Source organism: Sinocyclocheilus anshuiensis, unplaced genomic scaffold, assembly GCF_001515605.1.
Source record: "Sinocyclocheilus anshuiensis isolate Anshui unplaced genomic scaffold, SAMN03320099.WGS_v1.1 scaffold544, whole genome shotgun sequence".
NCBI lineage: Eukaryota > Metazoa > Chordata > Actinopteri > Cypriniformes > Cyprinidae > Sinocyclocheilus > Sinocyclocheilus anshuiensis.
The window spans coordinates 962,426-977,673 of NW_015555763.1; the positions used below are offsets into that span (position 1 = coordinate 962,426).

General features: G+C 37.2%; 2 protein-coding genes across 2 annotated transcripts in view; one reads left to right on the forward strand and one right to left on the reverse strand.

The window, feature by feature from the left end:
- Positions 1–345: 345 nt before the first annotated feature.
- LOC107674029 (extracellular tyrosine-protein kinase PKDCC-like) lies at positions 346–5,797 on the reverse strand. Its single transcript, XM_016467890.1, has 7 exons — positions 5,167–5,797; positions 4,893–5,009; positions 3,222–3,493; positions 2,886–2,965; positions 2,683–2,790; positions 1,900–2,076; positions 346–853 (listed from the first exon to the last, which is right to left on the reverse strand). Exons 1-7 carry the CDS (start codon positions 5,737–5,739, stop codon positions 750–752), a joined length of 1,431 nt encoding a protein of 476 aa, XP_016323376.1. The 5' UTR covers positions 5,740–5,797; the 3' UTR covers positions 346–749.
- A 2,902-nt stretch (positions 5,798–8,699) lies between these two features.
- LOC107674110 (protein dispatched homolog 2-like) overlaps positions 8,700–15,248 on the forward strand; it is a 12,557-nt gene continuing 6,008 nt past the window's right edge. The window contains exons 1-4 of the mRNA XM_016468000.1: positions 8,700–8,824; positions 13,244–13,636; positions 13,738–13,767; positions 14,046–14,169. Coding sequence (XP_016323486.1) covers positions 8,733–8,824; positions 13,244–13,636; positions 13,738–13,767; positions 14,046–14,169 — 639 coding nt within the window. The 5' untranslated portion in view covers positions 8,700–8,732. The remainder of the gene's footprint in view (positions 8,825–13,243; positions 13,637–13,737; positions 13,768–14,045; positions 14,170–15,248) is intronic.

A 15,248-nucleotide genomic window follows, 5' to 3' on the forward strand; every position in this document is an offset into this window, starting at 1 on the left:
ATAACATTCAGATGGTAATGCAATGTAGTTAATGCAGTTAATTCTGTTAAAGTGATTGGAAACACTAACTTTTCGCTGATGTGCTAAATAAACTGTCCTTAGTAATGAAACACAAATACAAACTGTGAAAAAATGAATTTGATTACTTAGTTTGTATTAAAAAAGGTATTAAAACAAAACACAGAATGTACAATGAAGATATCCACACAAATAGCAATAATATCTCTTTCTCTGAAAGAACAAGAAAACAGTCACACCCATAGGATGAAGTATGGCTTACTTTTGATATATCTAGATATATATCAGTTAATGCAGGAAGGACAATGGCGTCCACCAAACATTCCTGCGCTTTTGTGGTTTCAGCACTTTTCCGCCTATTGACACGGTTCTCGGCACATACTGGCATCCAGCAAAACGCTGCAAACTTCTGGCCTCATTAACATCAAAGTAAATCTGTGAAAGAGCTTGTTTTCTTTTTCCTCCTGCAGGCATCAACCAGTGTAAAACAGGCTCAATGTCCTTGCAGTGGACCGTGCCCATGTGAACGTAATACAGGAGAAAAAGTTAGAAAGCTGTATTTTTCTTCAGGTTAATTATACCTGAAGGGAAATCCTTTTAAACGCTCCTTGGCACTGTGTAGGATTGGCAGGAAGATCAAACAGCCATTGAGTAAGATGCCTATAAATATAACACATTCATTTGTCTCACATTTTTCCCCTTCCCCCTCAGTTCCTCTGGCTTTCTTTTTCTCAAAGCACTGCTCCCGAGGCTTTAACCCTCCTCATGTACACTGCTGAGTTCACATCTGGAACCAGATGGCTGAAGCCACTTCTGAAAGAGGCAAGAAGTCGACCTGCAGACAAGTAAAGGCAAAGAGAGCCCTTGGGTTAGACACAGCCTGTTCCAAACAGACACAACAGTCATGTGTTCAGATGATTTATAATGTTGAAAAGAGGTAGTAGCCACTTTATTAAAGGCCAGCTCATCAGATATTTATTTTATGTTTCAGATGTTTTTGCCAAAGTGAGGCAGTTCTGAGGATTTATTGCTACCATTTTCCATATAAAACACATTCTTTCTCAAATAACATACCACAAAAATCATTACTTTTAATCGTTATTTTTGGTTTACTTAAAAAGAATATTGAAAAGATATTAAGAATTGCTTTCAGAATATATATTTAAATTAAATTGATCAGTTTTCTTATTTAGACTGTGTTGTTGTTTAAGCATAAATCTAACAAAATTGGTAAGAATTATTCTTTAAAATGCCTTAAATCTTCTTTCAAGATACATTATTTGAAAGTCTTATTTATCTTTTTTTAAATTAATTGTTAAAAAAATTAAACACATTGTTTAAAACAAATCTAACAAAATGTGGTAAGGATTATAAAAAAACTACTTAATTCAAGAAACATTATCTAAAAATGCTTTTTAACCCCCCCCCCCTTTTTTTTTTAAATACATTTTTTAACATAAATCTAACAAAATTGAATGAGGTTTATTCATAAAACAAAAAGAAAATTCCCAAAGGGCAAGGGAGGAAAATATGCAAAATATGAAACAATGAAAATATTATACACAACCTTGCAAATTTTTTTTACAAAATATATCCCTTGTTTTAAGTATTTTTGGATATTTTACTGGATGACAAGATGAAAATACTTGTTTTTTTCTGCTGTGATTGAAATCTGTTTTGAGTTGGTTTTACATATGGCTTTAATTTATCTTTAAAATCGTAGAAAAAAAAAGATTGCTTAGTTTTTGTTTGATAAAGTAAATGGTAAGTTTTTTTGTGTCACTTTTTTACACCAAAGAACAACACTTGATTAGTCTGTAAAAGCTACTTACAACAGCTAATGATGTAAGTAAGATCAAACAATCTAAAGCAAACACTGACCGGTCCATGTTTTTTCACTGCTGAGAGAGAAGCTCGTGCACTGTGGATGAGAACTGCAGATGAGCGCGGCCTCTCTGGCACTGTGCACAGACAGCACGCAGCCCTGCTGGTTGTACGACGGCCAGCATCTGTATTCCATATTTGCAACACTCCTCATTCCTTTCAGGACAGCATAATCTGCGCAAAGAGGAAAAAATGCATCAAAATCATTCCAGGATCCAGTCAACACTGTTGTAACACCCATCTGTAAAATATTACCATGTTCAGAGACTTTAAGAGAACAGAGTCCTCTCACAGTAGAGGTGGCAGAATCTCATGTTACTAAATGTATGTGCGCACATCTGAGTACAACAAAAGACATGCATACTGCAGCGGTGGCTCTGCCAAAATCTCAAAACAGAGGGGAATGTGTGGAAACTTTTTATGAGAGTTGTTGTGAACACGTTTGGACGTAAGATTTGAATATTCTTTGACAATGCTTGGCTGTTTTAATGTCTCTTTGCAGCTTTATTGTGGCCGTGTGATTGACTTATGTGTGTCAAAGCTCACAGGGAGGGAGTGAGAGAGTCTTATGGGCTACTAAACTTGCCCTTGAAGATGGATTGAGTTACACAGGTTTTATGACTGAAGTACATCCTCTTAACGGAGCAGTCGGAGACACATCATGCTGGGAGCACTGCATATATCTGGAATGCTTTTCGCCGTAGTTATGATTGAATATGTATGTAATGGGAGTTGAAAACTGTTAAGAAGTATAATTCGTCATTAAAATCAACGCATTACCTCTGGTTACTGATGGCGGCAAATTCTCCAGGTGCAGCCCAGATTTGTACATATGCAAAACCTCTTCGAAGGCGACCAGGGTTTCATTAATGCTTTGCTTCATATCTCCTATGACAAGCACATAAATTAAGTTTCCATTATAGAGCCACTTTTGCTGTGATAGCCAGGCTGTTCATCAAGATGAATTTTGCAGTAAAACTCACCTGTGGAGTTCATTATTTGGTGAATAAGAGGTTTCAGCAGTGGGGGAGCTTGATGAGGCAGTAGGTAGGTGAAAAAATACCTGGGGAGGAAAATAACGAATTCATATAATTCATCCGAAACTCAGCCAAGAATAGCAGAGAGGCGATTCACGCTGCGAGATCAATATGCTACAACTGATGCCCTGACACTCAGCGGGGTGGATAATTAATCATAACAGGCACAGGAGGGGAGAAGCTGCCATGAAACTCCCCACACAGACCATGCTAGACTCTTGTATGACAGCTATTTTATTATCTGGCTCAGACAATAAAGGATGGAATGTGGGAAGTGCTCACCTGTAGGCATTGTAGAGGTTCCTCATCTCGTTCAAGCCATCGCAGATTCTAGAGGAAGAGCATCGGAGGGTGAAATTGCGGAGGGAAAACTGCAGCTGGCACTCTGAGTCCTCTTGACAGGCCGGTTCTTGAATACTTGCATCATCCAAGTCCGTTAACTTGAGTTCTCCTGACACCATAACAAACTGTCGAGGCTGGAAATCCAGCAGGGCTACCGAACCCAGCGGTGAGCGAGACAGATATTGAAGAAGCCGCACTAAACCAAGACAGACCTGTGCACAAACACAATCAATAGTTACTAACACTGGCAAAAGCAAAAATTGTAAAAAATTATTCATTTGTGAATGCCAATCCATTCTTATGTTACCAATTTTATGTACTAATAAAACATAATTAAAAATGTATTTAAATTTTACTTTACTTTTAATACAGTATATGTATTTATTTATTATAATTTATTAAATTATATACTCATTTGGCACTCTTTTTTGAGATTATTCACTTGTGAATGTCATGCACCAATGTTATGTACCAACAAAACTTAATTTCAAAATAATGTTTATATATTTATCTTATACAGTTTAATATAACACTTTATAGAATTATGTAATATTACATAATATAAATATATTATTATATATTATTTATATATATATATAATTATATTAATTAATTATATATGATATATTATTATTTATTTTATTTTTTATATACTAATTTTGCAGTCTTTCTGGCACGTTTTCCATTAAAAATATCTAAAATCCCTCAAAACACAATAAATTTACTTGAGAAACAACACAATATATAAAGCTTGTTTTAATAGAATGTTTCTTTAATACAAGTGCATTCTGTCTCACTGCACTGGCAGAATTTTTCACTGGTTTGTAACTTTTTTATACTCAAAAAGTATGAATTTTTTTTTTGCAGTGTAAATAGTATTGATCTCATACACTTACATTTGATGCATTGGTTTACACCCAAATTTTCCTCTCAGGCATCAATAAAGTAAGCTGATCCTTCTATATGTGCAACTTAAATGATGTACATTTGTAAATATAAAATCTAGTTCTACTAACTAGTCGTCACCATATTCATTGGTTTTTCTTACTTCTGTCTAACACTGGAGAGCACAGCAATGGTATTAAGTCAGCTTCGAATATACCCCTGAAGACAGCGTAGCCACAGCTCTTCAAAAACAGAGGAGGAGGAAACCAAACACCTTTTGAATAACTCTCGACCACGTGTATCAGGGAAGGCAAGAATGTCAAAGAGACGAGTCACTCGATTACAGCCCTTTAGCTTAAACGCATTTGTCATCATCAGAACCTATCAAAAATCAAAGGTGCAGAGTGTCAACACCTGCTTCTTGTATACCAAAGTGAGCGTGAAAGAAAATACTCTCGCCTTGTGAAACAAGGTATTGGCAGCTTCCTCAAATGGTGCCGAGAAATTATCAGGGTAAAGAAAAGTAAAAGGATGGACATCTGAGACAGACATCTGTCCCTCGGTACTATTTGATCAGGCTCAGCTGGTATGGAGATGGGGCTCCAGTTAATCCACCCAAGCCAAAGAATTTCATCTACCCCCACCTCAGGTATGCCCTGTGGGGGGATTGTGGGTGGGGAATCTCTGATTAACACTCCACAGGAGGCCTGGGGGTGGTGCTCTTACCCGAAAGCGCTCTTCCCAGGGGCTCTGCAGAAGCTGTATCATCTGAAGTGGCATCCCCTGCTCCAGAACTGCTGTGATGCCACCAACCAGAGTGCTGTCCTGACATTGACCTTTTAGCTGGAAAGAACACACCACGTTTAGTGGATGAACTAGTGCAAAATGCAACGTGTGGCACTTATTCATCCTTTAAACTTTTGCATATCTAATATATTACGTAACAACGGCACAATCTGGAGAGTGAGTGCCAGTTATTGCATAAGGGTGTTTTTCTTACTTTGACAATATTGGGGTGCTGCAGTCTCTGCAATAACACAATCTCCTTCCTCAGTTTGAAAGACACAAGCTCAAGACAGCCTTGGGAATCTTGAAAATCTTCCATACACAATCTCAGGTCAGTACCTTGATGGTTAACAGATTTCAGTGCCACAAATAATCCTTGCGGCAACGCTGCTTTTAACACTGTTTTAGTGTAACCTGAACCAAGAAAGTCAACAACTTTGATGCCACTAAGTTCTTCACAGCCAATATCAGTTTTAGCAGTTACTGGGTTGTCCAAACTTAATTTCCCATTGATATAGTTTGTACTGTCATCTGTGGATAAACTTGAATCCATAAAGCCTTGTATAATATTAAATGTGATATTCAGGATCTCAAGTTCTTGTTGTCTTTCCTGAAGTTGTTGGAGCAATCTGTCACTTGCTGTAGTTAAACCATCTGTGCGGGCAGAATCACCAAAAGGTTTGTTCTCCTGGAGACCAAAGTGCCATTTTTTCAGAATAACCGTTAAAGACAAAAACAACAAAGCAACAAATAAAAAAGCGCAAAAGGGATTCCTTGAGAAAATCATGGTAAGTTCATGCAGGTCCTTTCTGGGTTTTTACTGTCAAACTCCGACACGTTCTCTTCGGTCATACTTCTCTCTGACACGCACAGAACGTGCGCACTGTAATTTAGTGTATAGCCTACTGTGGTAACGCCCCTTGGGCGTGTCTTATTGCTCATGGCCAAATAATCACCTCCCACACAATGCAACTTCGATTGACACACAAACAAAAGAGGCTATATGTGATTTTACCATATCATTGACCTTTTGAAGAATGTATGTAAAGTATAACATACATTCAGGCGGTCATTATCGCAAACCCGACACGGTGATCAGGCCCACGCTCAAACAACTTAATAAATAAATATAACACACTGACATGAAACATTGATTACTTGAGTTTGTCTGCTAAATGACAAAATAAATAAATAAATAAATGACTTTAAAAAAAATAGACATTAAACAATTTTATCAAACAATTAGCAAGTTCACACTAAACGCTATACAGCATGATAATATAATGATATTCTGTCTAACTTTGCCTAAATAAAATGTTAATACTGAAAAGTAGGCCTATGTAGATAGGGTGAATTGCCCTAAAGTGGGACACTGCCTAATGTGGGACACCTAAGGTCTAGTGTTTGTAGCTCCCCCATAAAAATACATGAATGCCAGTGAAACTATGGGTTAGCCAAAGCTGTGGTGTCATGTCATCAAAATCACATGACCTCTCAGATGTCCAGTCATATTTGAGGGCAGAGCAATCCTCAGACAGGAAGCACATTGTGTGAAGACCACCCAAAGTTTTTTTTTTTTAATGAACTTTATTGAACAATGTAAACTTTACAACCATAAATGGCCTGGTACAAAATGCAGAATTTCTTATTCAGACAACAGACAAGCATCGTAACATAAGATAAAGAAAAGAGGAAGAAGAGGGGATAAAATAAATAAATAAAATAAATATCACTAAGAATTTTCAGCAAGTTTAAGATTTTCTATTAAGTTACAGAAGTTTAAGGCATTCTTTTTCTTCATTCGTTTTAGTGACAAAAAGTAATGGCATAGTTCTTTGTGAAATACGTAGAAATTTGGAAGAATTTTCAAAAATCTGTTCTTATGCAAAAAGAACTTCCCAAGAATAATAATTGTGTTAATTGCTAAATCATGTGTTTCATCTTTCACGAATAACCCAAATAATACATTTTCCTTTGTTAAAATAGGTACATCTTCAAATTTAGGATATAACCAGTAATGCAAATCTTCCAAGACCACCCAAAGGTCAGTGAGTTTGGACAAACTTAATATTAAGGAGTATAAATTAATTTTAAACAAAACAGTCCTGCTACTTTTTGGTCTAATGTGCTTATGAAATGTTTGTCCATCAAAATATAGTATAACTTTGTATGTATAAACTATATATTTTATATTTTTATTAAATTTCCTAGTGTCCCACTTTAGGAAATGTGGTTTCGAAAAGTGGGACAGTATGATTAGCCTAATGTGGGACAGTACTTCAGTCAGTCAAAAATGTGTGGTGGGGAATGGTTTGTGGGACAAACATGGTTATTTTATATATATTTTATATATTATGCAATATTAGAATGCTGTTACTGCAGATGTTTAAGGTCATGGGAAGTTTTTATTCTTTGGGGATGGTTTAAAGGCTCTTTGTGGTTCTTGTGTGTGTGTGTGTGTGTACCTGGTATCCCCTATGTAATGAGGACCAGATGTCCCCACAAGTATAGTAATACCAGTAAATTTTGACCTTGTGGGGACAATTTTTGGGCCCCATGAGGAAACAAGCTTATAAATCATACAGAATGAAGTGTTTTGAAAATCGCTAACGTTTTTAAAATAGCCGAAAGTTTTGTGTGAGAGGTAGGTGTAGGTGTTGCAAGATTTTATATTTTGCCTACAAAAAGGCCCAGGCTATGCCTGTTGTTGCTGTATGTGTTTGTTGTTAAGTAAAATGAATTAGAGAACAGTCAAGAAATTCTGACTGTGCATTTAACTCTTTGCTATCTACATAACAACATAGGCCTATGATAATAGTTGCTTGATGTCTTTATAATAAATGCATCAGTGCATGATATTGTATTATTTTTCTGATGATGTTCAATTATCTATGATGTTCACCTCTATCTGTTACATCTCCTTAGCCAGTTAAAACATAACCAAATAAGACCTGTAATTAACGTATTGCATTGTATGCAGCAAACCATTACAGCTTCTTTGTCATTTGACTATGGAAAAGAACAGGGGCGTCATACACTTATTATTTTTGAGGGGTCACGAGTCAAAAACTCTCATTATAATCACTGAATTAAATTAATTAATTATTATAATTTCGCCAGAGAGCAGAATTCAGTCAGCGATGCGCGCAGTGAACAAAACTCTGGTGTTTCAGCGATGACTCATCTGACCGCCTCTGATTGGCCATTGCATTCATAAACTCAACAGAATCATGTGTGATTGGTTATAATGCGCAGCGCTGTAAAAACGCGTCTGTCTCCGGCTCATCACCAGCCAAGGCGCGAACGCAGATTTGAATTTAGCAGCTAGTGATGTGCCGCACTTCACACCCGTGTGATTGTATCAAATATATAAAATATTATTCGGCTATTTTTGTCTTTTGGAAGCTGCATTCCAAATCCACTTGGCTGAAAAATCTGAGGGGGCACGTGCCCCCTTGGTTTGAATGAGCACGACGCCTCTGGAAAAGAATATCAGATAATTTCCAATTTGCTATGCTATGCTTTGGCTACACACCATTGCAGTGTTAAGGCGAAGTGGTTTTGTTCTCCAGCACCACCCTTGGGTGAACTGTCAATACCTCAGATCACAGCGCCACGATGAAGCAGCCTCCATACACTCACTAAACGCAGGCTTTGCTTTCCACAGCGCGACCAGAACCTGCTTCGATTGCATTCTGCACAGAATTACACATCTGACATTGACAGTCGGATATTACTACACATCTGATATTGACAGTCGGATATTACAGACACTAAAGCATGGATACCGTGTCCATTTCTAGAGAGCGCTATGATGCTGAAATCACAGATTCATCCACGACAGAGGGACCTTCTCAGGGAGCACCTCAAAGGTACATGTGTGCGACTGTATGTGGATATAGCGGGGCTTATAATGCTACTTTTTGGAGGCAAGTGTGTTTGTGAGCGAACGTGTCATTTAAATGGTTGTTTCTGCGAATACGCAGAGATAACGAACGTGTCGCTTTTTAAGTTGTCTCTAACAGACCGACTTGGCTTTTGCTTACAAGCGAAAAATACTCCGAGGGTAACAATAACAACCGAACAGTATAAGGAGATCACGAGTAAATAAATAGGCTACTACTAAATTCAATAATTTGTTGGGTTTGCCCTTATGTTATCCATGACGGCTGATCTGTGATGATACAGTTGATGTTTTTGGTCACAAAAGCCACTATTAGTTCATTTTTAGGGCACATTCCATGTTAATTTATAGGCTACACTTTCAAAAGGACACATGGAAAATATTCTTTAAATACTTGCAATGAATGACAAAATATTATTCTGCAGCATATGCTGCCCTGTGGAAATTGAACTTAAAAATATAAGAAGCACATTACTTGAGTCATTCTTTATTTTATTAAACATTATAATATAATAAGATAAATCATTCCTGTTATGCAGTACATTTTGAGCTCTGTAACTTGATAAAAATTAATGTTTGTAGTAAATTTAAGTAAGTATTTCTATAAAAGTGTACACCAATAAATATGCTCCGGTCATCTAAACTTCATTCATAGCTTTATTATTACGGTAATGATAAGCCAAATTTGCTTAGTTTGGGACTGACATGATGTCAACTTGAAGGTAATTTATTATTTTTTTTAAATAAATTTTATAGTATCATATCAATATCTATAATTGTATCCAACAGGATGGAATGTTTTAAAGTGAGATATTACTATACTATTTTTTATTGCTTTGTATGTGCTTTTTAATTTGCATTTGTTCTGAAAAAAATATAATAAAATAACAGTCAACCTACAGTACACTTGCCATTCATAATGACACTTGAGAAATATTCTAGTTCTTTTAATGAATGCCAAAACAGTAATTCTAATGATGAACTACACAGGGATCTAGGACTAATGGAGGTGGTAGATGATTGACTCTGAATGTTAATCACAGGGCTCATCTGTGACATTTTGCTTCAGCATAACTACGTGTAGATTCCCTGTTCTGTATCGACAATAATTATCTGTAATGACGAAATCTGTCTGTAGATCAAAGTAATGCTGAGCAGATGGTGAGATGCATTCTCCAGATTTGGTGGAGAAGATCCAGCTGAAGCTGCAGTGACTCATATTTGAGTATGACCCTCTCAGGAGAAGCCTTGTCCTTATATTCCAGTGTGATCCTCACACGTGGGCCCCTCTTAGCAGCTTTTGATTTGTTAATCAAAGCTTTTGTTCCATGTTATTATCTGTTGTTTATGTTACTTAAAATGGCTGCACATATCCTACACACAAAAGCAAGTGCTTCATCTCGCAAAACTATCACAAACAAGCCTGGAAAATTGTATAGTCTGGTGGCAATGATATTATTCTGAATCTTTTGGTTAAGAATTACACTATTGAGATGGCAATTCATCATTTATGTATGAATGACATGTTACTCAAATCAAGTTTCATTCAGTCTGCATGTGTTCATACACTGAAAAAAATGGTAACCTAAAAACATCTAAATGAACTGATTTTATTCAAATAAAAATAAAGTATTTAGCATCACTGAATCAACCTAAATACATTATTTTATACCAACAAAAGTATTTTTTATGGGTTAAATCAGATTAAAAAAATGCTCTTTAAGGTAACAACTGCAGGTTACCACTTTTTACAGAGTAGAATGTATAATTTATGAAAAATATAGTTGATTATAGCAATAAGATGTGCCTATGAGCAGTGTCACTTGATTCACCCTTGCGAATTGGTCCAATTATTTTTGATCTAGACTGAGTCACCATGGGTATCAGTGGCCTGAAGTAAATCTCATGCAGTGTAAGTTTCCATTATACTACATGAAATTAGTCAGTGTTTGCCTGCCAACATGGCTGATATCCACTGAAATGCTGTGAGGGCATCTGTTCAATCAATTCAGTTTCTGTTACATTTCAGGTGTTTATTCCAGATCATGATTCCTACCATACAAGATCCACTAAGTATAAAAGCTTAGGGGAGATGTGAATATACGAACTGAATGATGTTACTGCAGAATATTATTTATATGCACATACGAATTGGTGTGAAGGGAGCAAACGAATTAAGTATTTAGTGAATATTTATGCTTGCTCCAGTAAATAATTAAGCTGACTGTAGTTAAATAGGGTATTTTATTATGAGCAAATCCGCTCTGGAAATTACAGTCATCATATCCATTAAGCTCAGTTTTCCCTGTCTTCGAGTCATTGCCGGGTTCAGGATGGGGTCTCGTCAGAAAAAAGTGCTCTTTTTCCTTGTCTGATCCTGAAATGATGAACTGATTTCACCCTTACAGTCTGACAGGCCACAACAATCACCTCTGAGTTCTGGCAACGCAGACCGCCTGACACAACGTACCAGCTGCAAAGCTGTCAAATCAAATTGAGCCTGTGTTCCTTTTGATAACCGTCAAAACATCTGCAGCATGCACACAACCAAAACCCATGAGCTCCATCAGATGCTGAAGGGTCATTAAAATTAGGGATGCACCGATACCACTTTTTCCAGAGATTTGCGCGCTCTCTCTCTCGCTCTCTCGCTCTCTCTCTCTCGTGAGAAAGCAAGGTATATTCACTCGACAAGCTCGCGCATCTGCGCCGTTGCGCGCTCAATCCACTCAGCGTGCTTTGTTTATCAGCTCGCGCACACCAGCTATACGGGCTATTCTGCCTCTGTTAGAGGTTGTGTATAATTTATGATGGGCATTTGCATTTATCAATATTATATTTATGTGATTGTTTAATGTTCTGTATGAGTTTCATATTGCCACGAGTACGAGTACAGGAGCTCAGTATCGGGCCCGATACCGTGGTGCATCCCTAATTAAAATAATGCCTGTTTTCCTGAGACTTTTGTTAGCACATATAGAAATTGAACACAATCTTGTAGAAATTCTTCAGAAAGCCTTGTAATGGGAGCAAGCCCACTCTAAAAAAAGGTATCCCATAAAGGGTTCTGTTTAGTATTGTGGATTGACTGAACAATAAAAAAATGAATACTGAATCTTAAGCTCTGGTTCTTCAAGGTGATCTACATTATTCAGTAGTACATTTTAAGCAGTTGCCACACTCTCATATTTACTTCCTGAGCAGTTGAGTTGTAAGCACTAGTGAGCTTTCTTTCTCTCATCTGAACAGGCTTTTTATGAGGTTGACAGAGTAAGCTGATGGAGTCCCTCCCTCTTGACCTAATTGGGCCTTCAAGCATTTCACTGATACATTTTTTAGACATCATTGCTAATCTAATATACAGTATGTTGCCAGGAACTCAGCTGTGCACTTATAAATTCTCTATTGGCAATTTCCTGACCGAAATAAACTATATGTTTTAGAGTCATATTGTTCAGACAAAACAAGACAACCATATTGTTGTGTATAAGCATTTCAAAAAGTGGGACAACTACTTATTTTATATTACAAAATCATTTAACAAATTTTATTTGTTGGTCAGTATGATGGATTCAGACAATCACTGCATGACCTGGAAATAGGCTGAACAAACTTTTCTTTTTATTCACTAACAGGTACACTAAAAGATTAGTTATTAAAGTGTGTGTGCAAACAAGTGAAATCAACAGCAAAATACAACGGTTAAATGCAGTCTGTGTGACTATACGCATAATAAACACAATGAGCAATTAAAAAACAACCCTTTTACACGTTTAGCACATGAACAACTTACAGTCAATCATAACCTAAATATGATTTCCTTTTACAATTTGCTATACCAAAATATGTCATTATAGTAACTTTTCGCCTCAACAGTCAAATTCTCCACACACTCAAGCTCTAAGGATCATATTGGTCTTGGTTCTTTGATAATTTAAATCAGAAATGACTAATTCTGTCATCTGTCATTTCATTTGTGAACCAGTTCAAACGGTTCATAAGAATGATTCAATGCAAATCTGACATCACAATCGCATCTCGGAGCAGGTTTCGATTTCTTCACATAAATAGGAACGACATGTTTTTTTCCCTGAAATGTAGTGAAGCACAAAGTTATGCGCTGATATTCAGAGAAGTGAAAATAATTAATAAACCCCCAAAATGACTCAACCAGATCGTTGAATCAATGATTTAGTGAGCAATTGGATCAGTCCAAATTTTGTTTAACTCAAGGCAATTCTTGAAACGGTTCCACTGGTTCACTGACAGGTCTTGATTTCTTCACTTCAACATAATTCATGTCACTTGCTTTTTTCTAAAATGTAGTGGTGTGAATGTAGCAACAGAACATTTGATGACTGATGTCATGTGATTCTTTTATTTGCAGTGAGATCCCTGAGGTTTCGCTGTGTCTTCCAGACAGTGACAGCACAGAATCTCAGACGTGTCCGGTCAAGATAGAGGAGAACCAAGCCAACAGCAGCAGTCCGTTCAGGTCACACTCCTCTACTCAAGTATCGCAGGGCTCTGGCTATCACTCACCAAAATGCAAAAGATGCCCCTGCTGTGGCCACCAGCAGTCGAATCAAAGCAATGTCTGTCCAGGTCAAATTAATGCTTACCATCAAGCAGACTGTTTAGCGAGTCCTGTTAAGACTGTCCATGGCTGCAGTCCATCACGCCTGCCTTCATGTCACAATAAAACGCAGTGCCATTGGCTTCATGAATCTCATGACGGCAGTAACCACAAGCCTGTACAGCGTCACATGGTGACAGTGAGGTCCGGACTCTTTTCTATTATAAATGTCATTGTAATGGACTTATGTCTAGTTGATTGTAAACATTTAAATATGTTAATCACTATGTCTGTCTGCTCAGTAGGAATGATGGCTTGCATAGGATACCAAGGAGGTGGGATGCTTTTGTAGCAAATTATGATAAAAGATTTATTTGTTTATAATAACATCACATGAAATTCATTATTAAGATTATTATTTACAGTAATACAGTAGTGCACATTAACATAGTCTTCAGTATTATGTTTAGAGGAATTGGGAAGAAGCATTCAAATACTAAGCCAAATGTGAGTTTAAATGCAGTGTGGTGAATACCAGCAGTATAATGTAAGTTAATGTGCCATACAGCAGTTAGATTAAATTTGATCATATGAACATTATTGATTTTTACAGCTATTCCCAGGTCATAGTGGAGTACCCGATGACTGTACTCATTTCATGTACGGTAGTTTTGTTTGCCTGTACCCTCGCTGGGATTTTGACTGGTCCTCTGCCAGACTTCTTGGACCCTATGCTGGTGAGTATCTGCACCTCTGTAACATATGCGAGAAATAATTAAGTTTACTGGTTCATGTTAATGCAACTGTTTGTGCTATTTAAAAATAAATAAATAAATAAAAATAAGTACATAAGTAAATACAAATAAAATTAAGTAAATGGATCACATACTAAAAGTGACATAAAAATAAGTAAAAATAAAAAAATATAAGTAAAAAAAAATAAAAGAAGTAATTGTAAGATTAAGGAGATAAAATAATAAAAAAGATCAAGCCACGTGAGATAAAAAGTTACAGTTGTGTGAAAATCAGAATTGTGATGTGTAAACTCAAAGTTCTGAGAAAAACATGTTGTTGTTAGAGACATTAACTCATGTTCACAATTCACAACTTTTTTTTTTTCCTAAAGTTGCACCTAAGAGTTGAACTTAGAGAAACACACTTAAGAGGCAGAAATAGACTTGTGCCTGTGAATACATTTCTGAAAATAAACTGACCAACAGTGGCCTTTCATCATTAGAATTGTCCATTTGCCTCTCAAATGACTTAAAGGGGTCATATGATGCGATTTCAATTTTTCCTTTCTCTTTGGAGTGTTACAAGCTCTTGGTGCATAAAGAAGATCTGTAAAGTTGCAAAGACCAAAGTCTCAAATCCAAAGAGATATTCTTTATAAAAGTTAAGAGTCAACCACGCCTACCTGGATCGGCTTTCACCGTGGACGAAGCGGAGTCCATCCCGGGGTCGTCATATGTGGTTGCCGCAAGCCCGCCCGCCCGCCGCCGCTCACTCTAGCCGCAGGCCTCTGCTCACTCTAGCCCGCCGTGTTTGCCGCTGTGTTTAGTTGTGAAAGCGAAACTACTTTGTTTGGTCTTCCAAAAGAGGACACGACTAGAAATCAGTGGTTAAGAGCTGATCCATGCTGGTCGCTGAGGAAATACATCAACTTCGCACTTTGGATCGCCGGATCGGCTTTCACCGTGGACAAAGCGGAGTCCAGCCCGGGGTCGTCACATGTGGTTGCCTTGCCGCAAGCCCTCCGGACGCTCCTTCGTCGAATCCGCCGCCTCTGCTCACTCAGCCCGCCGGCCGTTCCTCA

Excerpts from the sequence above, each read along its gene's own strand:
- LOC107674029 (XM_016467890.1), bottom strand. The coding sequence starts at position 5,739 with ATGATTTTCTCAAGGAATCCCTTTTGCGCTTTTTTATTTGTTGCTTTG. Across the intron at positions 2,966-3,221 it reads AACCTCTACAATGCCTACAG|GTATTTTTTCACCTACCTAC; the intron begins GTGAGCACTTCC and ends TTTCCTCCCCAG. Across the intron at positions 854-1,899 it reads CAGTGAAAAAACATGGACCG|GTCGACTTCTTGCCTCTTTC; the intron begins GTCAGTGTTTGC and ends ACTTGTCTGCAG.